General features: G+C 45.7%; 1 protein-coding gene across 1 annotated transcript in view; it reads left to right on the top strand.

Annotated features, from left to right (window-relative positions):
• Positions 1 to 843: 843 nt before the first annotated feature.
• alpk1 (alpha-kinase 1) overlaps positions 844 to 25,172 on the top strand; it is a 144,024-nt gene continuing 119,695 nt past the window's right edge. The window contains 2 exon segments of the mRNA XM_085962224.1: positions 844 to 1,646; positions 6,806 to 6,960. Coding sequence (XP_085818350.1) covers positions 1,538 to 1,646; positions 6,806 to 6,960 — 264 coding nt within the window. The 5' untranslated portion in view covers positions 844 to 1,537.

The raw sequence follows: 25,172 nt of genomic DNA on the forward strand, positions 1-25,172 counted from the left end.
TTAAATAATTTACATAAAGACGCTGAAGCAGAGTTCACAAGGTAAGTCTTAATTTTTTTTACATACCTTCCCTCGCCCACCCGCCTATATATCTTTGGGCCTTGGGACCAGGACTTTCCTCCCCTTTTTTCCACCACTAGGCACTGCAGGGAACAGGCCCTATTACTGGCACGGAACAGAAAATACCAATATTTATGAGCCTGGAAAGGTGCAGCACACTTCAGGCACGCTGCTCCTGTCCACAGCTGGGGCAGAGTGTGCTGGGAAAATCACCCCAGCCCCCCAGAGTCTGAAAGCCTCTTGATCCACTCATAATTGTCTTTTATTTCTTGTGGCAATGGCATTGGCCAATACAAATCAGATATAACTTGCAGTTTTAGTGCTGCCAGTCTTTCCAGAATTCAGGAGTGCATCACCTACCATGGCAAGTCCACCAGACCTCCAACTGGTTCACTACTGCCCACTCAGAAGTACATTGGTTGGCAATAGAAAACCATATTGCCCATGGAAATTCACAACGCTTCAGTTTCCAATTGTCTGTATAATCAGGATATCCGACTTAGCTACTTCTGCTCAAAGTTGGGGAGGCCAGCGACAGTTGGGATCAATGCTGTATTCACATTACATCACTATGGTCCCCACCAGCCCTGCTGTTGCCACCAGATATAATGTGAATAGGATAATTCTGCTGCAGCTGGGGCGTGCAGTACTAAAGTCAAGTGGAAGGTTTTTGCTCATGCGTCCTCTGACAGCAAAGCTGGAGCAGCAACCACTGTTAACAGAAAGGTTGGTGTTTCGAGCCCTCCCAGGGACGGGCACTTTGAATTTGTTCCTATGTTCACAGGCACAATGGGCCGAATAGCCTCCTTCCGTGCTGTTTGATTCTATGATTCACTGGCCCCCATATTTCCTGTACAGACCTTTAGCAGCTATTGGGGAAGATGCACAGATGTTAAAATCAAGCCATGATTGAGATCTTTAAACAACTAGGCACGTGCACGCTTGTTTAACTGTTGCTGGTGGAATGCGGAAAACTGTCCCGCAATGTAAATGGGGCCGGATTTCAGAGCACCAGCAGCCGAGACAAACACCATGGGTTCTATTTGAAGTACCGTGTATAAGACTCGTACAAACAACCCTGTTTTGATGGATGTATGCTGTGGCCTGGAGAGTCAATCAATGAATACATCTTAAAAGAAAACAGTGGTGTAGGTGCTGGGAAGTGGGTGCAATGTGTGTATATGTATGTGAGAAAAGAGTGTCGCAGCTGCTAATGTCCCAGCACCAAACCCAGTCAGAAACTCAGAAGCTGACGGATAATGTCCACGGAGGCTGTCGTGTATTTTGATGTAACTTGAGCATTATCTCGCCCTGCTTGAGTCTTGCAGATAATTGATGACGGTTTAGTTAATCATTTCTCCCTTTTGTTCACCAGGTAGTTCGCCTGAAGGATCTTTTATTTGGCTTTTGTGTCTTCCCATAGGTAATTGATCATTCCACACCCAGGGAAGTTCAATTCATAGTCGAACGAGTGGTCATGAATAACCAAGAGGTGGTAGCACTCCTACAGGAGTGCAAGCGGACTCTAGATGCACCCCCATCGGAACCGTCAGACGAGGACAAGACAAAGTACCGGCAGTGTGAAGGTGAGAGTTTTAGAGAAGTCTAGCAAAGGGACCTCGGCAGTACCTGCAGGACCCACCAGCACGATCCATGCCGCAGAGAGACATGATGCTCTCTCATTTCTACCCCATTTTTCTTTTGGCAGACGAGTGTCGAGAAATAACTGGATTTACAGCACATGAATAGGATTTAGCCTTGAGTAGGGAAGGAAGCGCACTTTGTTGCAGTGAATTGCTGTCAGTTCTCATTTTAAGCTCCAATAAACACAAGGGGTGAATGGTTGCTGCGATAGAACAGTGGGCAAACTCCTGCTGCACACAAGTTCTCAGTACACTATGGTAAATCCTAGTTTTAAAGGGCATTACCCTTTTCGGGATTGGTGTTGCCAGTCTTATGTGTGTCTGCATGTGTCTAAGCTGCTTTGTAGAACTCTCAACATTTCAAATTTACAAAACACAGGCCTCCCTTTACTAAACTGTCACATTTCAATACATTCATGCAATCTTTACCAACCCAAAGGAAAAGAAAACCTTCTCAGACCTCACTAGCTACACTGCCTGTTAAAATGACTTTGTGAATGGGGGTTTGAGAACACCATTCACTGAGCCACTCCACAAACACTTCTACTTTGCAAACAGACACAATGGTCCACCAAAATAATTGAACAAATAGCAGCAAGCAATCTGTGATACACATTCATCAACACCCTTTCACATATCACAGCCAACGGGCTCAGGCTGCACTGGTGATGATTGTTGCACCTAGAGTTAAGGCTCTGTGAGGTATTAAGTTTGCAGACAGGCTTGAAGGGGTTAACAGTGCTCTCTTCTTAGAGCAGCTTTGGCCTAAGAGACCAAGTAGCTTCATTTGGCGAAGAGTTTTAATTTGCCGCAGAACCGCAGCTAGCAGCTTACCAGCTTTTGCTCCCTGGCCTCTTTATTCCACTTGAAACTCCAGGTAGACTGGGATTTGAACGATCTTTGTATCCAGATTACTGTTCATAGAAAAGAAGTCTCCTGCTTTTTATACACCTACTGAATGAAGCATGTCCAAAGTAAGAGCTCAGAGTGCGAGGTATGAATTCATTATAAATCAGTCATCCGCACACATTTGAAACATAAATCCATGCCACCAATTCAAGACAGCAGTTACAGGCCACTTGTTTCAACTCCCTTCCAAGTAGCTCCTAGTGCTTCAGTAATACTATCCATGTAGGGTCAACGAGCAGTTATGTGTATTCTTTGTAAACCACACATACTTTCCATCACCCCAGCACTCAAGAAATCTGTGCTTAACTCTCTTAAAATGTGCCCATGAGAAAAGTGTGAACAATGTAAACAATCACGGGACATCCCCAATGTCATAGTGGGTAAATGTACGGGGTGGTGTTACACTGAACCGTGCAGCTCAGGATGTGCCAAGTTCAATTCCTGGTTTGTTTTGCTTCCCATTAGACTCTCTAACAAAGAGGGTCAGAGAGCCTTTTACACTGTGATGGCTCCAGTATAACAACTGGAGCTGACATGATGTGGACAAATTCTTGTTAACCTGGTTAGTGGTACGGTTCCAATTAATAATCCCCTCCAGATCTGTAGGTTTATGTCAGTGACTGGACGAATCTGCGTGAGGTCAATAGAAGCAACCCATAACACCGATCATTCCAGCTTTGTCGTGAACCGGCCTAGATGCTGGCAAGTGCACTGTGGCACTTCCACTTTCAGGAAAAAAAATTGGATAGTACGACAGTGTTGGATAAGACAATATTATTTAATACTACTTTACTCATGTGGTACTGGCAATGTTATACTGCTACAGTATTAACAACATAGTAATCATAGACCATAACCAATTTCTACAGGCATGATCCATGTGATATTACAGTGCAGCTTTAAACAGCATTTAAAAGTGGAATGAGCCTGAGTAACACAATCATGGAAAATGATTTAAGTAAAGGATTGGTGGCGATGCAATTAGAGTCCAGCATTTTCAGCGAGTATAGCAGATCTTCTGCAGTGACATGCTCAATACTCATGACATTGATATCAATCTCACTCTGACCCGAGGTGCAGGTAGTTAATCACAGCATACAAATAGAATACTGTATCTTTAATGAAGACCTGCCTGAAACATGGAAATCCTATTACCCTTTAAACTGGGCTCCTTCAACTTTCTCAACTGGGCAGGACTTTGTTTTCACTTTCTAGATTGTATCTTCCAGAAGGTCTAATCAATTTTGTTCCAGTCAGGGTTACATAAGACCCCCCAATAATCACTAATGACATAGGTCTCCAGTACTCAATTCAAATGAAAGCAGGATAAGGATCTCTGGAACCTTCTCCTCAGGCCATTGGGGTGACCCAACACTTCAGTTGAAGGTAAAATTGCTGCTTACTGCTACAGTAGAATCCAGTATGGGACTTCAGCTTTGTTAGTGTCTGTCCCTTGTTTTTATCAAATCCTCGGATGTGTGGCAAGTGTTATTTCTGACTTTTTAGTTGATATTTTAATAATGAACAGTGATGTCTCCTGGATAGCATCAAACGAGGGTGTCAATACTGAGGAAATGCTAGAAATGAAATTTATGATCACAAAGAGAGAGAGATTTCAAACCTATTTAAACAAAAGAGGGCAGATTTTAAGAATGCGTGTTCCCGGTAGGAGAGCAGATTGGGAAATCGCAGGCACCTTCCCCGCGATTTTCCGTCTGTTCATTTTAATGGACAGAAGATCATGGGCAGCTCACCTACGATTTCCCGATAGACTCTCCCAGTATTCGTAAAATCTGCCCTTTGGAGCTATCTCTAAGAGTGACATTCATCTAAACAGGGTAAATTTCAAAACCAAAATGAATTATTTTCATGCCAAATGAGGGAGATGTGACAATTTTTCAACAACCTTCCCTACAACTTGCCCCACCCTTCTTCAATGACATTAATAAAATGTCATTGGGAATGAAAATACATAAATACATAATACAGATGTGACTTAAACTGATGTAATATTCCTTTGCTCTGATAAAAAAAATGTATCTTACTTGCTGCTTTTTTAGCTTTATTAAAAGAATATTGTGAGTTAAGAAGTTACTTTGGGTGCTGGACATTCTCTAATTCTACTTGATCACATTTAGCATCTCATGTCTACCTTAAATTATTTTTAGGGATTTTATCTGATGGCACAAGATAGGTACAAAGAAGGAAGATTATTCATCTCATTCTAGCTCATCCATCCTACAGTTCCTCATTAGAGCCCCTAACTCTGCATAGCTGATAAATTTTAGTAAAACAGTATAGTCCTGAAATTCCACAGAGGTTCCACCAGTCTACTGCTGTAACCTTGGTGGGAGACCAGAGGAACCCCCAGGGTCATTTCCTCTACTATCCAAACATAGGAGCATATGAAATTGACGGGCAGAAAAAGATCAGCTGGACCATCACGCCTACCCCACACCATGATGGTTGGAGCATCATAATTAAAAACTTCCTCCTCCCTAATCCCTCCCTCTAACCACCACCCCCCCACCACCCAGCCATGTAATCTTGTGGAAGAGGCAAAAAAACAGGAGGAAAAACCCAGGACCAATAAGGGAAGAAAATACTCTGGAAAATTCTTCTCAGGCCCCCTCAGGCAATCAAAACCAGTCCAGGAGAGCACATGGACCAAGTGTTAGCTATGAAGAAACTTCCCTTCTATATTATGCGATCTCTGCCCCAGTCAGGAACTGGGCCAGCTTCCTCTTATCCATACAGAGCTTCAGCGTCCACCACACCAGCCGACAATGTATTCCAAAGGCTCACTACTCTCTGAGAAAAGAAGAATCGCCTAACATCTGGTCTATTCCTACTCTTACATAGTTTAAACTTGTTTCCTGGTCCTCCCCAATCTATTAAACTGGAAAAATCTATCAGCATCCGATCCAGAAGTCCATTGCACACTCTTTAGGGGTAATTTTAACATTTATCGCCAGGTGAAGAACAGATGACAGCGAATCGGCCGTCCCTTTTGCAGCTTGCCTGGTTTTCAGTAGGAAAGAAAATCAGGCGAGCTGTAAAAGGGACGGCCAATTCGCTGTCACCCGCTTATCGTGCGGCGATAAAAGTTAAAATGACCTCATCATTAATTTGCCTTTTGCAAGTTTGAACTTATGCCCTCTTGTGCTGCTGGCACAACTTAGCTCAATGTATTGCTCCAGATTTACCTTTTAATATCCACCATTTACCACCTTCTATATCTCTATGAGGTCCCCTCTCAGTCCTTTCTTTCGAAGGCTGAAAATCCCAGTTTCTCAGAGCACTCCTCATAATGCAGTCCTCTGACAGAAGGGATCAGTCTTGCGGTTTTTTTCCGCCACCTCCTTGCGTTCATGTTTTAAAAACTATAGAAGCCATTCAGTACTCAAAGTTTGAAAAAAAGAAAGAAGCTTAGCTTGGAATCAGCCAGAATTTAGCTTTGTTAATCCATCCTTATTCATTAGCACGAGGGGCTGGTGCATAAAGCAAAGCAAAGCAGTAATGAGTAGGTAGGTGGATGTTATTGATGAGCACCGCATGAGTGGATTAACTTAGTCACAAGGTAAAAGCAAGTGTCCAAACACTGATTTATATGTTTTAACTAATAAGGTATACTTGCTGAATTCTGGCTGACATCCAAAAAAAAATCAACTGCTTCAGAACATAGGCCCTGAAATTCTGCAGTAGTTCTCCCAATCTCCAGCCATAACTCCAGCAGGAGACTGGGAAAACCACCGTGGAATTTCAGGGCCAAATATTCTTTTTTTAGTAAATTTATCAGCTATGCAGAGTTCACAAAATGGCCCCGGAAAATACTGCTTAAAACAAATCCCAGGCACTTTGCTACAGTGTGCATTACTAAGTGTTTTGATGACCATTTTGTCTCATTCCATTCCTGCTATGGTTCTTCATGCATAGAGTGTCATTGAAAGGATTTACTTCCTTTAAAAACGTTTTTAAGAGCTGATTGAGTTTGTTTACCTGCAGGGCATGGTATAGTAAAGCACCCGGTGACAGGCAAACCATCATTATGACTCTTTTGTAAGGATTGAGCAGCTTGTAGTTACTCTCAAGTGGATGTGCTTTCACAACTTCAGATGCCATATCTTAGCATTTGCAATTGAGGTGTCTTTTATTTCTTTGAGATTCCCTTACATGAACTTTGACCTTCCTAGCTTCACTCTCTGCTGATCTGAGGACCCTGCTGGAACAGGCAAAGGAAATGAAGTGGCCCTTTGTGCCAGAGAGGTGGCAATACAAACAAGAAGTATGCCCAGAAGACAAAATAAACCTGAAAGATATCATCAGTGAGAAGCTGCCAGATCTGCTGGTATGAATAATGCACCTGTTACTCAAAAAAGCATTTCCTTTTTTAAAAAATTCATAAGTGAAAACAAAATATGTTCTCATTTAATCCAGACACCATCTTAATATGTCTTTAAATATTTCCAAGAACTTATATAAGGCGTGTCTCTCTAGTTTTTGTAAAATTATTTTCCTGCTTTCTCATTGTACTTAATGAAACCAAACACACGCTGTTAGCCAAAGCTAATGAGTAAAAGTGACCTCTCTCACATGAACGGAGATGAGCCAATATTCCAAACATTTTGAAAGCCACAGACGTGGGGATCATTATAAAAGAGGGAGCGTCTCTTCCCTCCCCCATTTTTTAAACAAACAAAACCAAAACAACCCATTCTGTCTCTGAATTCAGTGCAAAGTTTTCATATGTTAGTTCCACAACCAATGCCTGAACATTCTCTCAGAATCTGTAAAATAAAATACCCTTCCCCTAAAAATTAATGTAGTCATTTTTTTTCTCCATTGCAAAACCACAGATAAATATTTTCCCTTTTTTTTCCACACTAACTTTAAGTCCAAAAACAGTTTGCTGGTGAACATATTGGAGAAAACGTTTTAAAGTCTTACTGTGTTTTGTTACATGTTTTGTGCATGTTTTTTGGGCGGGGGGCGGCGGGGGGGGGGGGAGGAGGAGGTTGTCTATAAAAGTAGTAAAGCTGTTTTTGTTCCTCCAAGACAGGAATTTATAGCTCTGCCTGACCTTCACTATCCCACACAAAAGCTTTATAACTTTAGAGAGTTTGCCTGCATCAGAAGGCTTTCTCACAGAAGAAACACCTGCAGTAAACTCCCCAAGAAACCTGTGTATATGAGAGATTAATGCAGCAGTAATAGCGACCCCGTGTTTTTTGTATTATGCCTTCTCCCCAGGTAGACGGCTCTTTTCTGAGATGATACCAATTATTTATTGCCGAAACATCTGTTGATAACCGCAGCTGCCACAGCTAAACAAAGCAAATCATGGGGTCACACACTATTCAGGTCCAAAATCCAACCTCATGCCAGTTCGAACCATTCACTGATACTTGAGCCCATAGGTTAATGTCTCTTCTTGAAATGTTTCATCATGCTGCTTAAAAAATACTTTGTAAACACCACAGACCTCGCGATCGGCTTTGAACTATTATTTAATCACTGCTGGTAATTTATATTCCAGTGCCATTGTGTACTTCTGAAAGAGAAAGAGGTGGAAAAAAAAGAATTTCCAAACTGCAAACAGCAGCAGTAAGAGTGGCACTTTGACCTGTGATAGTATTCAGATTTAGGGATATCAATTGTTTTATTAAGAAAACACTGAGCACTTGCTTTGGTTCTGAAGGCATTCTGTGGCCCTCATTTGGAGGAAGAAGTATGAATATAGAGTTAGAAAACATACTACAGAGTTTAAACAATTATTTCAGGCAAAAATGCTTCCTCTTTTAATTATCCATTTTGTTTTTATTAAACCACACAATCCCAAACGATCAAATATGTGTAAATTTTTCATGAATGCAGGATAGTGGTACTTCAAAAATTCACATTGTTCCATTAACATTTTAACCCTGGCTTACCGGGGGTACTCTGATTATAGTTTTTTTTAACTCTTGTGAATTATTTTTTTGGTAGATTTAGGGGGAAACTTTTACCTAACTCGCCGGGTGGGAGACCCACGGGATCGGGTGGAATGCCAGTTTTACATCCTGCTCAATATTACTCTCCATTGATCCCAATTGGGCGGGGTGTAAAGCCAACATTGCACACGATCAACTCAGTTTCCTGATGGGCGGGTTAGGTTAAAATTGGCCCTATTTTTCGAACCACTTCTCCACTATCTTGTGCCATCAAATTCTTCGGCAAATTTAAATCTGTTTTAAAAATCCCTCAATATCACTTTAGTAACTCATGCAATCATTCTTAACAACAGTGAAGGAGGTTCACCAGCAGGCATTACAGCCTCTGAAAGTGATCAGCGTTCAACAACTGCCTTTACATAGAATACTGTGAAAATGTTAATTTTATTGATCAATCAATTGTTTTATGAAGATGCTCCCTAGCATACAGTTCTCGAGCAACTGGATGCAGCTCTGAGGTAAACCTGTAGAGATTAACTCTGGCTGGCTGCAGAAAAGACCTGCCCTTTTTTTTTAGCTGGATCTCTCGCAATGGTCAGTGCCAGCATGGTCTTGCATAACATAAAAGCAACTTCAGAGTGATAGGTTTGTAAAGCTCCTGCATGAAATTACTTGGAGCAGCTTTAATCCAGTCGATCACATTTTTGACACTAAGAGTTGAATTTCCGTGGAGGTTCTCCTGTTCTTCCACTTCGGTAGAGGGGCTGTGGAAACCCTGGGAAAATTACCGCTCTTCCGGGATTTCCACTGCTCTTCAGCCAAAGTTACGGCAGGCAATTGGGAGAACCTCCGTGGAAATTCCACCCCCCCTCCTCAAGTTGACAATCTCACTCACAGAGACAGTAAGAATGGCTTGTGTAGGAAAGAGAACAGTTCACATAAGTGCAGTAAGAAGGTGCTCATCTCAGATTGGGAGTTACAGTACAATGTTTGATAATGAGGCAGTCCATGCCCGCATGCAGCAAGACCTAGATGGCATTTAGGCTTAGGCTGATAAGAGGCAGGTAACATTCGCGTCACACAAGTGCCAGGCAATGACTATCTCCAACAAGTGAGAGTCTAACCACCACCCTTTGATATTCAACAGCATTACCATCACTGAATCCCCCACCATCAACATCCTGGGGGGCCACCATTAACCAGAAACTTAACTGGATCAGTCACATAAATACTGTGGCAACAAGAGCAGGTCAGAGGCTAGGTATTCTGTGGCGAGTGTCTCACCTCCTGACTCCCAAAGCCTTTCCACCATCTACAAGGCACAAGTCAGGAATGTGATGGATTACTCTCCACTTGCCTGGATGAGTGCAGCCCCAACAACGTTCAAGAAGCTCGACACCATCCAGGACAAAGCAGTCCACTTGATTTGCACCCCATCAACCACCTTAAACATTCACTCCCTCCACCACCAGCGCACCGTGGCTGCAGTGTGTACAATCTGCAAAATGCACTGCAGCAACTCCCCAAGGCTTCTTCGACAGCAACTCCCAAACCCACGACCTCTACCACCTAGAAGGACAAGGGCAGTAGACGCATGGGAACATCATCACCTGCAAGTTCCCCTCCACGTTACACGCCATCCTAACTTGGAAATATATCACCATTCCTTCATTGTAGCTGGGTCAAAATCCTGGAACTCGCTCCCTAACAGCAGGAAGTACCTTCACCACACGGACTGCAGCAGTTCAAGAAGGCGGCTCACCACCACATTCTCAAGGGCAATTAGGGATGGGCAATAAATGCTGGTATTGCCAGCATTGCTCACATCCCAGGAACAAAAAAAAAAGAAATGTTGGGCAGAAGACTTCTTCGGCAGCACCTCTCAAACCTGTGACCTCTGCCACCTAGAAGGACAAGGGTAGCAGGTGCCTGGGAACATCAGCACCTCCAAGTTCCCCTCCAAGTTACACACCATCCTGACTTGGAAATATATCGCCATTCTTTCATTGTCGCTAGGTCAAAATCTGGGAGCTCCCTACCTAACATCATTGGGGGCGATTCTGCCAGCTCTGGGGAGGTGGGTTCAGAGGCGGGACTGCCGGGAAAATGGCAGAATCTGGGGGCGGGTACCCATCCTGCCCCCAACCCGCCTCCGTGCCATCTTCCCAGGAGGCAGGTACCCGACCCGCGCTGGGTCCCATCTCCTCGAGACGGGAAGGGGTTACAGCCACTTAACTGCCTGTTAACAGGTAGTTAACAGGCAGTTAAGAGGATTATCCCCATTTTTCCAACAGAAGTGCGGGCTTCCCGACGTCGGGAAACCCCATCAGGGTCAGCGAGGTGAGCAGTGGGTCTGCGGGGGTGAGAGGGGTCCAAATGTGCACTGTGGAGGTAAGTGATGGGTGCAAGTGTGGAGAGGTAAGTATGAGAGATGAGTGAAAAGTGTTAGAAAAAGTTTCCTTACCTTTGTTTCTTCCTGCAGGCTTCAATTGTTGGGGATCCAGAGGCTCCACCATCTCCACGACAGAGATGACAGAATGGTGGCTGCATTCTCCGATGCAACAGTCATCTGCTTTCTGCTCTGGAAAGAGGTTTGATGAGCCTTGAGTACAAGAACTCACCAAACAACAGAGAATATCAGTGTTTGACAGCTTCTCAAAGCTGTCAAATGATGACAATTCATCTGTCAAAAATTTTTGACAGATGAAACATCATACGCTGACGTCCTCTGCCATCGGCTTCCCCTTAATTGGTCTGCTGAGCCCGCTGGGTGGGCTTAACAAGGTCAATCAAGGGAAAATAGCGTGGGTTGGCCAGACATCGATGGAGGTGGGACCGAAACCCGACAAGCAGCAGTCCGGCCTCCAACACGTCCCCATTGGCAAAATCACCCCCCTTTGTGGGAGTACCTTCACCACACGGACTGCAGCGGTTCAAGAAGGCGGCTCACCACCACCTCTCAAGGGCAACTAGGGATGGGCAATGAATGCTGGCCTTGCCAGCGATGCCCACATCCCGAGAATTCATTTTAAAAATAGAGAATAAGAGGAGCATTATTGTGCACCTAACCTGTGATATTCCTAAAATAAACACAGAAAATGCTGGAAAATACACAGACTTGTCAGCACCTAAAAACAAAAAGATGGGTTGATACTTTGGGTGTAGACCCTCCTCCAAAACTGATTTTATTTCAGATATTCAGCATTTGCAATTTTTTTTCCTTTTCCCCTTAATCTCGGAGTTTATAAATCTGACATCTGGTGACAAAATTGGGAAAGTGTTCCATTTCTGCAGCATGCATGCCTTTCACCCGATGAACACAAATTAATTTGCAAGAATCCAAAATGGTTAACCATAGATTTAATGTTAGATTTTATAAATGAGTCCTCCCGACTCAGAGCTTTGTATGATGGGGACCCACTTCGGCAATGAAAGCTTGGAGGTCAGCGCAGCCCGTATGATTTTCTAGTAGATGCAAAACCATGTGGGTTATGCCGACAGTCTCAGACTGAACCAGACTGTTTCGGCTCGAATTTCATTGGGCCGTTGAGGCGGGATTGGAGGCGTGTTGGGGGTTAAAATTGCAAAAACTGGCGGGTGGGCCCAACCCCGCCTCCATCCCGCCTCCAAGCAATTTTCATTAAATCGTGTCTACTGGTCCCGTCTCCGTCCCGCCTCCAAGAGGCGGGATAGGCCGTTAAGGCCCTTAACAAGCACTAAATTGCCTCTATAATGCCATTTTGATAGGCCTTTGTGATTTTAACCCTTTTCCCATGTGAAGCAGGCCTGTTCTGAAACACGACAGTGAAACCTGGCGGGAGCACTATTGGATTGCTGACTATAAGCTGCAGCTCAACCATTAAAGAGGAGATTTGATCAGCCATCATTTGCAGGTGGCAGGACTTTGTTGTCTCAGGTCTGGGGGAACTTTTAGAAGGCATAACCACAGCTGTGGAAGTTTGGAGCCTGACACCCATCTCCAGTGTGACCTCCTGGGAAACCCCTCTCGCCACCTTGACTGAGCGCTTCCTCAACTGAGGCATATACCAGAAGCATGGGAGGCATTTATTTCCTTCCCTTCTAGACATCAGATGAGGACGAAGACCAGCCGCGGCACCAGCAGAACCATGAACAACAGCAGCACCAACATCAGCAGCAACAACAGGAGCGCCAAGCTGCTGCTCACCCACCTGAAGCTGTGCAGGCCAGAAGGGGCCAGCGCATGGAAGCCCGTCGGCTCAGGAGATACACCCCAAACAGGATCTACAGACACAGGGTCAGCTACCTCAACATGTCTGAGCAGCAGTGCCAAAGACGGCTCCGACTTTCGCGAGAGGTAATGACTGACATCTGCGCAATGCTGCAACAAGACCTGGAGCCCAGAGGACCAGGTGGACAACACTTACCAGTGGCCGTCAAAGTCACCATCGCACTCAACTTTTTTGCCTCAGGCTCATTCCAGGGATCAGCAGCAGACATCAGCGGCATCTCCCAGGCGGCCGCACACACTTGCATCATGCAGGTAACCGATGCCCTCTTTGCCATCGCGCACAATCACATCCATTTCACCAAGGATCAAGCAAGTGTCACGGTGCGAGCGGTTGGATTAGCTAATTTGGCAGGCTTTCCAAGGGTGCAGGGCATCGTTGACTGCACACACGTGGCCCTTAAGGCACCCCATCGCAATCCAGGTATTTTTGTCAACCGCAAGGGCTTCCACTCCCTTAACGTTCAGCTGGTGTGTGACCACAAGAAGGAAATTTTGCATGTTTGTGCCAAGTACCCTGGCAGTTGCCATGACTCCTTCATACTGCGCCAGTCTAGTGTGCCTCCGCTATTCAGTCCACCAGACCAACTTCACGGATGGCTACTTGGAGATAAGGGCTATCCCCTGAAGACGTGGCTAATGACGCCGTTGAGGAGCCCATCCAACGAAGCTGAGGAGAGCTACAACTCCAGCCACATGTCCACCAGAGCCATAATCGAGCAAACCATCAGTTTGCTGAAGATGCACTTCAGATGCCTGGATAGATCCAGTGGAGCCCTGCAGTACTCAGCAGCCAGGGTCTCCAGAATCATCGTGGTTTGCTGTGCACTTCACAACATGGCACAGCGTCGTGGCTTGCAGATTCCTGAGGACCAAGTGGCTCATCACATATCCTCCTCAGATGAGGAGGAGGAGAGCGAAAACGAACATCTTGCAGAGGCCCATCAACCAGCGGCAGCAGTACGCGAGAACATTGCTGCCCGGGATGCAAGGAACGCACTCATCTTGGCCAGATTTGCTTAGCCTAGCCAATCAAGCACTTTTGCCTCGCAGCTTCTTACCTGAGCATCGACAATGGCCAAGAACCAGCGGATTCCTAGCAATTTGCCCACCATACTGACAATTGCAAATAATCCTAAGCCCTCAATGTGGAAGTTCCATTCACGAAATGACACATGCCACAACTACAGCAGTAGCCATGAGATTTTTATTTACAGTAATCATCTGATGGCTTTTTAACATAAAACATCAAATTTCACCCAAGTGACTACCCTTGTGACTATTTGTGCAGTAACTTTCTCTTACGCGTGCTCCTACGTGGTGCTTCCCCTGTGGCTTCAGCAGATGTGGAAGCCCCTTGCTCACTTTCTTGCTGCTCCTGTCTCAACACCTTTGGCGGGCGTCATCTGGGGTTGCGAACCTGTGAGGGCTCGCCAAAAGTCTGCTGCTCCTGCAGCTGTGCAGGGGTTGAGACACCGATCTCAGTTGGGTGTGGACGCTGGTGGGGCTCTGACCGAGGGCTCTGCAGTGGCATGGAAGTGTGAGCGCTTGGAGAGGAGCCACCACTTCCTTGATGTCTGCCACCAACTTCCCTCTCATTGGTCAGGTCCCCCTCAGCGCGTGCAAGTGGCTTGAGAGCACCTTGCTGCACATCAGGGGGGCCATGGGGACCTGTATCTGCACTGGCAGTCCTACTCAGAAGGACTTCCATGAAGGTCTGGTTTCTCTGTTCAATAGATGACCATCGCTCTTCCAGAGATGTCATTCTATTCTGGACACTCACCATGTTTTCTGCACTCTGGCGACTTATCACCTCCATGGAAGTTGCCATCCTTTCCATGGTGATGCGTTCATGCGCCAATGACTGCACAAAGGCTCTGCTCATGTTCGCAATGGACTCCGCCATTCGCTCCACACTCGCAGCGACCCTGGAGACAAAACCTGCCAGAGGCTCCTGCATCTGTTCCTGGAGTCCCAGCAGCGCTGATCTTATGGATGGACCCAGAGGCAGAGGGTCATCATGCAGCTGAGCTGAGCTGGCAGAGTCCTGCGCCCTCCGACAAGGACTCTCCGCTGCTGTCCCTGTCTCCACTATCTGCTGATGCTCACTTGTGAGCTGTGATACACCAAGTGACAACACTACTCTATCTCGCGAAAGTCCCACCGAGGTGTGAGTGTCTGCGCTGGTGCTGGGTTGGCTGAATTCTGCTGACTCTGCACCCTCAGAGGTTGCAGCTTCCTCTGAGAAGGCTTGAGGCTCATGCTCTTCCTCCTGGATAGTGGGGACGGGTGCTTGCGATGGTCCTGTGGGGGAGTAAAGGAATGAGTCAGAGATGTGAGGCCAAGGTTACATGCACATTGCATATTGCAGGTGATCATAAGTCCATCTATTAGAGCTTCAGAATCATTATCAGCGACTCATGCAATGTCATTGAGAGAGATGGAAAACTATTCTGTCACCAGCTTGTTGTGATGCGCCCGTCTGTCCATCCCCCACTTGGGAATCTTCCTCCACTCCCACGATCTCCAGGACCGCCTCCTCCCAGGGGGTGAGCTGGGCTACTGAGGGTGGACCTCCTCCTGTCCTCGCTCTTTCCCTTTTATTGTGAGCTCTCTTTTCCTGCAATGAGAGAGACAAGTGGAGTTTGAGTGAGAATGAAGGAGTGAGTGTAGAGAATCCATAGCATAGATGCTTAGAAGGAGACAAAGATGGAGTGAGGTGGCAAGACCAAGGGACCTCCCTGTGTGTTGTAAGTTGTAATTGCATCACAGTGATAGGGAGTGTGAGGGCTGCATAGTCGAATAGTTAGGTGAATGTGACCATAGAGAGAGAGGGAATGGGTAAGGGTGCATGGATGTCAGTGTCAAGTGGGATGTGGAGGAAGAGATTGCTAAAGCTGAGTGCTGGTGAGGAGAGGCAATGGGGATCAGATTGAGGGTGATGGGAACGTCATACTCACTTTTCCAGTGCGCAGAAGGTCATGAAACCTCTTCCTGCACTGAATCCAGGTTCTGTGGGCTATTGACAAAGAGTTGACCTCCTCTGCCACCTGGATCCACACAGCCTTGGTCTGCTGGGGAGGCTTCTTCCTCCCTGAAGAAGGGAAGAGCACCTCTTTATTTGCTCTTGCTCCCTCCACTAAAGCCTGCAGGGCAACGTCATCAAAGCGGGGTGCAGCCCTAGGTCTCTGGCTGGTCATTCTTCCTCCAGGTCCCTCTAACATGCGAGGGCAAAAGCTTGGCAGTCTGCAGAAGAAGCAAGGCTTGTTGCAGACCTTAAATGCAGCAGCAATGATGACGTCATCGGAGGCGACTTTCAGACTGGAAAAACTCATTGGCCATGGGTTCCCACACGTTGGAACTCAATTGGCCAATTAAGTTAAAATGGCATCATTTTCCCACATCGATTTAGAATCGGGTGGCTAACACGAAATGCGGATTACACGACCCCAGCCCGCCCCAGTATCAAAATCCAGCCCTTTGTGTCCTCAGTGTCCTATTTGACCCCAAGTTTCCAACTCCATATCCTCTTCATCATATAGATTGCCTGCATTCACCTCTGTTCAAATTGCCTACCTCGGCTCATATCTCAGTGCATCCATTGCTGAAATGCTCATGCCTCATCACCTCCAGATTCGAGTGCTCCAAAATTCCCAATGTGCATTCCTATTACGCAAAGCTCTGTGTGTCAGGAGTACTAATTCAAAAAATCTATCCATTAATGATTGTTAGCTTTGAAGTACTGGACCATTGGGTCTAACACACAGGAAAATATGATCTGAAAAGAAGCATTAATTTCATAGATTATTTTAATTACTTCAAACATTAGAGCAAAAACAACTTGCATTTATATAGCATTTTTAACATCGGAAAAGTATCTTGAGGCGTTTTACAGAGGCGTGAAGAAAACATATGCAGAACCAAAAGAAAAGAGTTATTAGAAGGGCTGATCAAAAGTATGGTCAAAGAGAAGGGTTTTAGGGAGGGTCTTACAGGAGGAGAGGGAGGTGGTGGTTTAGGGAGGGAATTCCTGAACATGAGGCCAATGTGGCAGAAGTCTGTACCGCCAGTGGTGGGATGAAGGAAGAGGAGGTGGCAGAGAGGCCAGAATCAGAGCAATGGAGAGTTGGGGAGATGTGTACAGTGGAGGAAGTTATGGAGATAAGGAAGGATGAGGCCATGGAGGGATTGAAAAGCAAAGACAAAAATGGTAAACTTGAAACAGTGAAGGAGCGGAAGCCAAAGTAGGTCTGCGAGGATAGGGGTGATAAGCAAGTGCAACTTGGTGTGGGACAGGATTCCGGCAGTAGTGTTATGGATGAGCTGAGGTTCATGGAAGGTGGAGGATGGGAAGCCAGCAAGCAGAGCATTGGAGTAACCAAGTCTGGAGGTGATGAGGCATGTGTATGAAGATTTCGGCAGAGGATGCACAGAAGTTAGGGTAAAGGTAGTTGATTTGAACAGAGGTGAAAGTAGGCGATCTTTGTGATGGAGAGGATATGTAGTTGGAAACTCAACTTGGGGTCAAACAGGACATTGAGCATGCAAGCAATCTTTTTAATATTCGTTTATGGGATGTTGGCATCGCTGGCAAGGCCAGCACTTATTGCCCATCCCTAGTTACCCTTGAGAAGGTGGTGGTGAGCCGCCTTCTTGAACCGCTGCAGTCCATTTGGTGAAAGTACTCCCACAGTGCTGTTAGGGAGGGAGTTCCAGGATTTTGACCCAGCGACGATGAAGGAACGGCGATATACTTCTAAGTCAGAATGGTGTGCAACTTGGAGGTGAACTTGGTGGTGTTCCCATGCGCCTGCTGCCCTTGTCCTTCTAGATGGAAGAGGTCATGGGTTTGGGAGGTGCTGCTGAAGAAGCCTTGGCAAGTTGCTGCAATGCATCTTGTAGATGGTACACACTGCAGCCACGGTACACCGGTGGTGGAGGGAATGAATGTTTAAGGCTGTGGATGGGGTGCCAATCAAGCGGGCTGCTTTGTCCTGGATGGTGTTGAGCTTCTTGAGTGTTGTTGGAGCTGCACTCATCCAGGCAAGTGGAGAGTATTCCATCACACTTCTTACTTGTGCCTTGTAGATGGTGGAAAGGCTTTGGGGAGTCAGGAGGTGAGACACTCGCCGCAGAATACCTAGCCTCAGGTTCAACCTGAGACTGTGGCCTGGATAGAGTGGAACTAGTTTCATGGGTATCGAGTTTATGGTGGGGGGGGAGGGGGGCAAAGGAAATGGGGATAATTTTAACCTAACTCACCCAGCTTTAATGGAAAGTAAATCTGGGGGTCGGGAATGTAAAACAGGCGGCTGTCCCAATCCCATCAGTTTCCCACTGGGCGGGTTAAGTTAGAATTACCCCCAATGACTTTGGTCTCTCCAGTGTTTAGCTAGAGAAAGTTACAATTCCTTCAAATGTACATATTGGACAAGGAGTCTGATAGCACAGAGGCAGTGGAGGGGTTGAGAGGGGTGGTGCAGAGTTAAACCTGGGTGTCATAAGCTTACGCGTAGAAGCTGACCCTAAGTCTGTGGATGTTGTTGTCAAAGGGCAGCATGTAGAGGAAGAGGACGAGGGTGATAAGATAGGTGTGTGAATAGAAACCGTAGCCAGAGATGCCATGGCTATGATCAGGTAGGAAAGAGTGGAACCAAACAAGTGGCACCTCATCAAGCTGGACAACAGAGGAGAGGCATTAGAGAAGAAAAACGTTGTTGATCTGGTCACTGGCTGCAGAGAGGTGGAAGGAGAATGAGGATAGCACGGTGGCATAGTGGTTAGCACTGTTGCCTCACAGCGCCAGGGACCCGGGTTCGAATCCGGCCTCGGGTGACTCTCTGTGTGGAGTTTGCACATTCTCCCCGTGTTTGCGTGGGTGTCCTCCGGGTGCTCCGGTTTCCTCCCACAGTCCAAAGATGTGCGGGTTAGGTTGATTGGCTATGATAAATTGACCCTTAGTGTTAGGGGGATTAAATACGTGGGGTTACGGGGATAGGGTGGGATATGTGTTGGTGTAGGGGTTACGGGGATCGGGTGGGATATGTGTCGGTGCAGGCTCGATGGGCCGAAATGGCCTCTATCTGCACTGTGGGGTTTCTGTGATTCTGTGATAGATCGTGCACCATGGTCACAATCACAAAGAAAGAGAAAGTTATCACAGCTGTCAGTGCAACACAATAAATATCTGCACAAGATCATTGGTTGTTAGATATCTTCAGGGTCATAAGTGGCAATAATTTATCAAAAGTCACTACTGAGCATGACATACTCCACTTAATATCCTTGTAATGTTTTCAACTGAGCATAATAATAATTATAACTTGTATTTTGTAGTTTTATTTGTTTATTTAGTTCAATAATATCAGAAAAAGGTGTCAATTTGTTCTTATAGTGTCTGTGTATATGTTTTTTTTATTTCTGCTGGTATATCTCTACACAAGTGTTAAAATGGAGGATACATTATGGAGGATATACTTATGAGATACAATTTAATATTAAGAACTCAAGAGTGATGAAAAAAATTCTTGTTTTGGGGGAATTATTGAAAATATAACTGACTTCCCAATGGCTACGTGGGTGAATGTACCGCATGGTGTGGTACTGAGTCACACATACCAGAAAGGTTCTAAGTTTAATCCCTGAACTATGATGAGTCAGTTGATCTCAGCCACACCTGGGCTAGGGAGGAATAAAATCATCCAGTGTCCCTATGTTTGCCTGGTATTCAGAGAACCTAGTTGGCTATAGGATGAGGAGAGGATCAAACTTGTCTTTGATGCCTCTTCTAGTTAAATAGCTCTCCAACACACACTGGCTAGATTCTCACATGAAAAATGGTTACTAGAACAAGGTACCAGAGGGCAGCTGGCACCCATGGAACTACTCTAATAAGAAACACTGGCCCCGAAACTCTATGGGTGATGTTCCTGGTAGTTGTTTTGGGATCGTGCCCACTCGTGCCCCCTAATACTAACCCTTACTGGAGTTTGTCAGGTCAGTTGGAGGGCACCTCATTTCCATGAGGCCAGCGAGCAGAGATGCCACTTAGGGCATTACTTTGGCAACCACCTTGCTCCATGCACTAGAAAACTAGGGCAGCCACCGTCATGGGGAGAGAGTGGATCCAGAAGTAACTTTTTTAAACTTGCGATGCCTGAAACTCACCTGTGGGGCCACATATGCTCTTGGCGAGTCCTGTAGGCTTAATCTCACTCAATACCCTGATACACCAGGTCCCCGAATGGGACATCCCAACTTAGGGAGACCATGCTTCTGGCTCCGCTCGCAGCCTGTCATTTACTTTGTAAGGGGCGGACGGAAGTTGGGGTCTTCCCTGTTTCTTTGGGGGTTCCACTGGCCTCCCACTGCATTTAAAGTGGGAGATCGGTGGAAACCCTGCAAAATTTTGCCTTCGGGAGCATAACAGATAAAAGTGGGAGATAATTGGAAATGAGTAAAGAGACAGTATGAATTCTTTGAATGGTATTTTACTTTTCAATTTTAGAACTAAGCTAATAAATCATTTTAAGGTGTAAAAGTGAATTTTTGAAGAAAAACTCATTTGAATAACAAGAATATGGTGTCACCTCGATGAAACATTCACACTGTTGAAATCCTCACATCTCTTATAAACAGATTTTAATGCAGACTTTTCATCAGAAAACTTCAATGTAGAAATGTTTCTAGCTCACTGTGGATATTTTAAGTAGTTTGTGGTAGTTTACTGCCATACTGAGTCGGAACAGTAATAAGGCTGAATGCTTCAAGTGCACGTATGGATTAGTGAAATATGTTTTTTAAGGGCTGGATTTTCTCAGTCCCGAGGAGGCGGGTATGGAGGCGGGACTGCCGGGAAGGTTGCAGAATTTGGGGGCGGGTGGCAAACCCCCCCCCCATCCCGCCTCCGTGCCCTCTTGCCAGGAGGCGGGAAGCCGTCCTGCCCCGGGTCCTGTCTCCTTGGAGGCAGAAAGGGATTAAAGCCTATTAACTGCCTGTTAACAGGTAGTTAACAGGCAGAAAATAGGATTATCCCCATTTTTCGTCCTGAAATGCGGGCTTCCCGACCTGGGGAAACCCCGCCAGGGTGTAGGAGGCGAATAGGAGGTCAGAGGGGGTCGGAGGGGTCTGAAAGTGCGATGTAGAGGTGAGTGATGAGTGCAAGTGTAGAGTGGTAAGTATGTGAGGTGAGTGTAAAGTGTTAGAAAATGTTAACTTACCTTTGTTTCTACCTACAGCCTTCAGCCACTGTGGAGCCGGAGTCCCCGACATCTCCATTGTAGAGATCACAGACTGTCTGTTGCATCCTCTGATCCAACAGCCAGCTGATTTCTGCAAAGTAGAAAGGTTTGATGAGCCCTGAACACAAGAGCTCATCAAACTACACAGAATGTCAGTGTTTGACAGCTTCACAGAGCTGTCGAACAATGACATTTCTTCTTTCAAAAGTTCCCAGCTCTTGGTCCATAGCCCTGCAGGTTAGAGCATCCCAAGTGCACATCCAAGTCCGTGCTGTAACTTTCTATGATTCTATGACATGTCATACGTTGACTGCTCTGTCACTGACTTCCCCCTAATTGGCCTGCTAAGCCTGCCGGGCAGGCTTAACAAGGTCAATCAGGGAAAAATCCCGTTGGTTGGCCAGAAGCTGATGGAGGCAGGACTGAGACCCGACAAGAGGGAGTCCCGCCTCCAAAAGCTTCCCATTCAGAAAATCCAGCCCTTAAGAGTCTATACATGTACCACATAGCATTTGACTTTTGTTAAAAGTTGTACGTTAAAACAATGACAATAGCTAAGCACAGTCAGACAGCAGTGACCTGTCACACCAGGTGCAGGTGCAGTGCGTCAAATGGAGGAATAACTAACCCTCAGATTTGCTGTTAAGTGAATTGGCAAATATCTGAAAAAGGGCCAGCGTGAATCCAACCTTAGATTGAGTCTTAATTTATGCCAAATCCGATTCAAATTATTACAGGAGAAGGTTACAGTACAATTATTGTTGTACTAACTGAGAATGGGGATAAGCCATTTTAAAATGCAGGCTCAGGCTGGTCTGGACTGCTTACAACCGATCTAACTAAGAACCAGAACTGAACTGTAAATCATAATAGGGCAGATTTTCCTGTCTCTCTTCGCCCCAGTGCTAGACTGGAGAAGCAGACCCGAAATTCATTGCTACTGTCCAGCCCCTGGATGCCGCAATTTCCTGTCCCGGGCCATTTAAATGTCCAGGGACAGCTGCAGCGCTGACCCACCTCCTGGCAGGTCCTAGTGCTAGCAGAGGGGCCAGGAAAATTAGGGGCATCTGCAATCCTCTCAGGCCTGTAGCTGTGTCTGTGGCGCCCATGATTGGGTTTTTGTGTCTGCTGATGGTGGTTAGAAGGTTCCAATTCCATCAGATGATCTTGGACAGGCTTAAATTATTTAACAGGGCCCTACCATGTAATCTTCGGCTTGCCTCAGAACCCCTGTGGACCCTCCATTCGATGGGAGTCGGTTACAGGCCACACCATCATACTCTTTGGGCACCTCCGCCTCCCCCCCCCCGCCGCCGTCCCGAAGTGCCCGGGCAACATTAGTTCAGGTGAATAAGGCAGAAAGCTAGGACTACCCCCCTCCCCCCATCTATTAGAATACCTCCATCTGACAGAACAAGTTCTCTCCCCTCCATCTTCCAGGACAACGCAAGAACTCCTGCGCTATGTTAAAGGGGTAAAGACCTGGTGAGTGATCCCTGGGAGTCAAGGCCAGAAAACTCAGCCCTAATATCCCAGAAATAAATATACTGAACTTCACAAATTCAGATTTGTGCTGATTCCTCACCTCACTATGCTCTTGTCCCAAGCCAATAACACTCCCTTAGATATAAAATCCTTAAATACTAAATTGCAGAGAAGAGATTCAGGAGAAGGTGGGCAGGAGTGCAGAACTGGGCTAAATCATACATAGGAAACCACTGCTGAATCCACAGATGGGTCCATGAGAAATGAGTGTTGATGTCGGAAGTGAAATCAGGAAGGGAGTAGAAAACAAAGGAACATGCCCGCTTCCAGAATTCTGAACATTAGTGCAACAGATTAAATGATATTGGTTTACAAGTCTCTCTGCAGCAAGTCTCCCCACTAACATTCCTCTGCTCCTGGCTTCTGCTCCTTTTTGGTAACTAATCAGGGTTTTGCTATTTTAAAGCTTTCTTTAAAGTTAAGGACTCATTTCTCTTTCATAATTTGGAGGGACGCTGTGTTTGAAATGGTAATGCTTCCTGAGAAGGCTTTCATTAATGTATCCCTCTCTTCACCATTCCACAATACTACAAACAATACTAACTTTCTTCGATTTTTCCACAATGCTGCTGAAGTGCTTATTTTAGTTCACAGAGACACAAACAGATGTAAACTTTTGCAAACACTTTAGAAAGTAATTCAGTAAGTTTGTCTTCACTACAGCCATGAATAGTTGACGGGAAAAATGTCTAATTAGTGTAAGTGCAAATAATAGAGCCACTTGGATTTTTTCACCCTCTTTGAGGGCGACTTTTCCTCCAGATTCAAAGCCCTTTTGTTGGTGAAGTCACTCGCATTCAATCCTTTGTTCGGGGAGTGATAATAAATGGAAGAAGGCTGAGAGAATGGATAAAACCCACTTGCATTTGAGGGTATTGCTTTGCGAGTTCCCTGATATTCAGCAATGTTTCCTACGGGCCGTCTCTGTCAAACCGCAACTGGAACCATCTCTGGTCACTGTGTGAAGCAAAGGGATCGCACAGGCCTTTCAGAATTAACATAGATACATAGAATCATGGAAATTTATGGCACAGAGGGAGGCCATTCAGCTCATCATGTCTGTGCCAGCCAAAAAAGAGCTCTCCAGCCTAATCTCACTTTCCAGCTCTTGGTCCATAGCCTTGTACGTTACAGCACTTCAAGTGCATATCCAAGTACTTTTTAAATGCGATGAGGGTTTCTGTCTCTACCATCCTTTCAAGCAGTGAGTTCCAGACCCCCACCACTCTCTGGGTGAAAAAAGTTCTCCTCAACTCCCCTCTAATCCTTCTACCAATTACTTTAAGTCTATGCCCCCTGGTTATTGACCTCTCTGCTAAGGGAATTAGGTCCTTTCTATCCACTCTATCTAGGCCCCTCATAATTTTATACACCTCAATCAAGTCTCCCCTCAGCCTCTTCTGTTCCAAAGAAAACAACCCCAGCCTATCCAATCTTTCCTCAGAGCTAAAATTCTCCAGTCCTGGCAGCATCCTCGTAAATCTCCTCTGTACCCTCTCTAGTGCAATCACATCTTTCCTGTAATGTGGTGACCAGAACTGCACACAGCTGTGGCCTAACTAGTGTTTTATACAGTTCAAGCATAACCTCCTTGCTCTTATATTCTATGCCTTGACTAATAAAGTAAAGTATCCTGTATGCCTTCTTAACCACCTTATCTACCTGTCCTGCTACCTTCAGCGATCTGTGGACATGCACTCCAAGGTCCCTCTGCTCCTCTACACTTCTCAGTATCGTACCGTTTATTTCCCTGTATTTTCCAATCGCAGGCCTCTCGCGGGCGGAGGCCTGCGATTTGGAAAAATCTGCGCCCTTACCTGAGGGCTCCGGGGAGGTGCACAGTTCCGATGCTGGGCCTCTCCAAACTGCCGGTGTGCAGGGCCCACGTATCCCTGAGGCGCAGGTAGTTCGCAGCGTCCCTGGGATCACGTGGGCCATGGGGAGCCAATCAAAGAAGGGAATCTCCCTTCATACATTTGACAGGAAGACCTGTCAAATATATGAATGGAGATCACCCCAAAAACATAGTAAAACTTTAAATACATTTTTTTTTTAAATCACATTTTTAAAATTACTTGAAAGTACAATAAATTAACTAAATAATTAAAGTATTTTACGGGGCTAAAAATAAACTTACCTTTTTTTAAAGTATTTTTAAATGATAAATCTGTGGAAATTTAAAAAAAAAACTTTTTTCAACTCTTATCCTGGTAAAAGCAGGCCTTACACCTGCTTTTACCAGGCGCAAGAATTGTAAGTGTTTTCTGCGGGTGGAGGGTCGCCAAAAAGCGGAACTCTCCCACCGCAGAGGCCTTCTCCCGGGCAGCCGGAGGATCTGTCAAGAGCTTTCTTGACAGATCGGAAATGCCGGTTTCCAGTGCATGCGCTGTGCATGCCTGAAACTGGCATTTCTGATGTCCCTATGGGTGGGTACACAGAGCGTACCCACCCGTAGGGATCGGAATATCCGGCCCATTTTGTTTTCCCTTGCCTTATTAACCCTCCCCAAATGTATTACCCCACACTTCTCCAGATTGAATTCCATTTGCCACTTTTCTGCTCACCTGACCAGTCCATT

The sequence above is a fragment of the Somniosus microcephalus genome, chromosome 2, assembly GCF_052327205.1.
Source record: "Somniosus microcephalus isolate GS21.2 chromosome 2, FLI_Smic_1.0, whole genome shotgun sequence".
NCBI classification, from domain to species: Eukaryota; Metazoa; Chordata; class Chondrichthyes; order Squaliformes; family Somniosidae; genus Somniosus; species Somniosus microcephalus.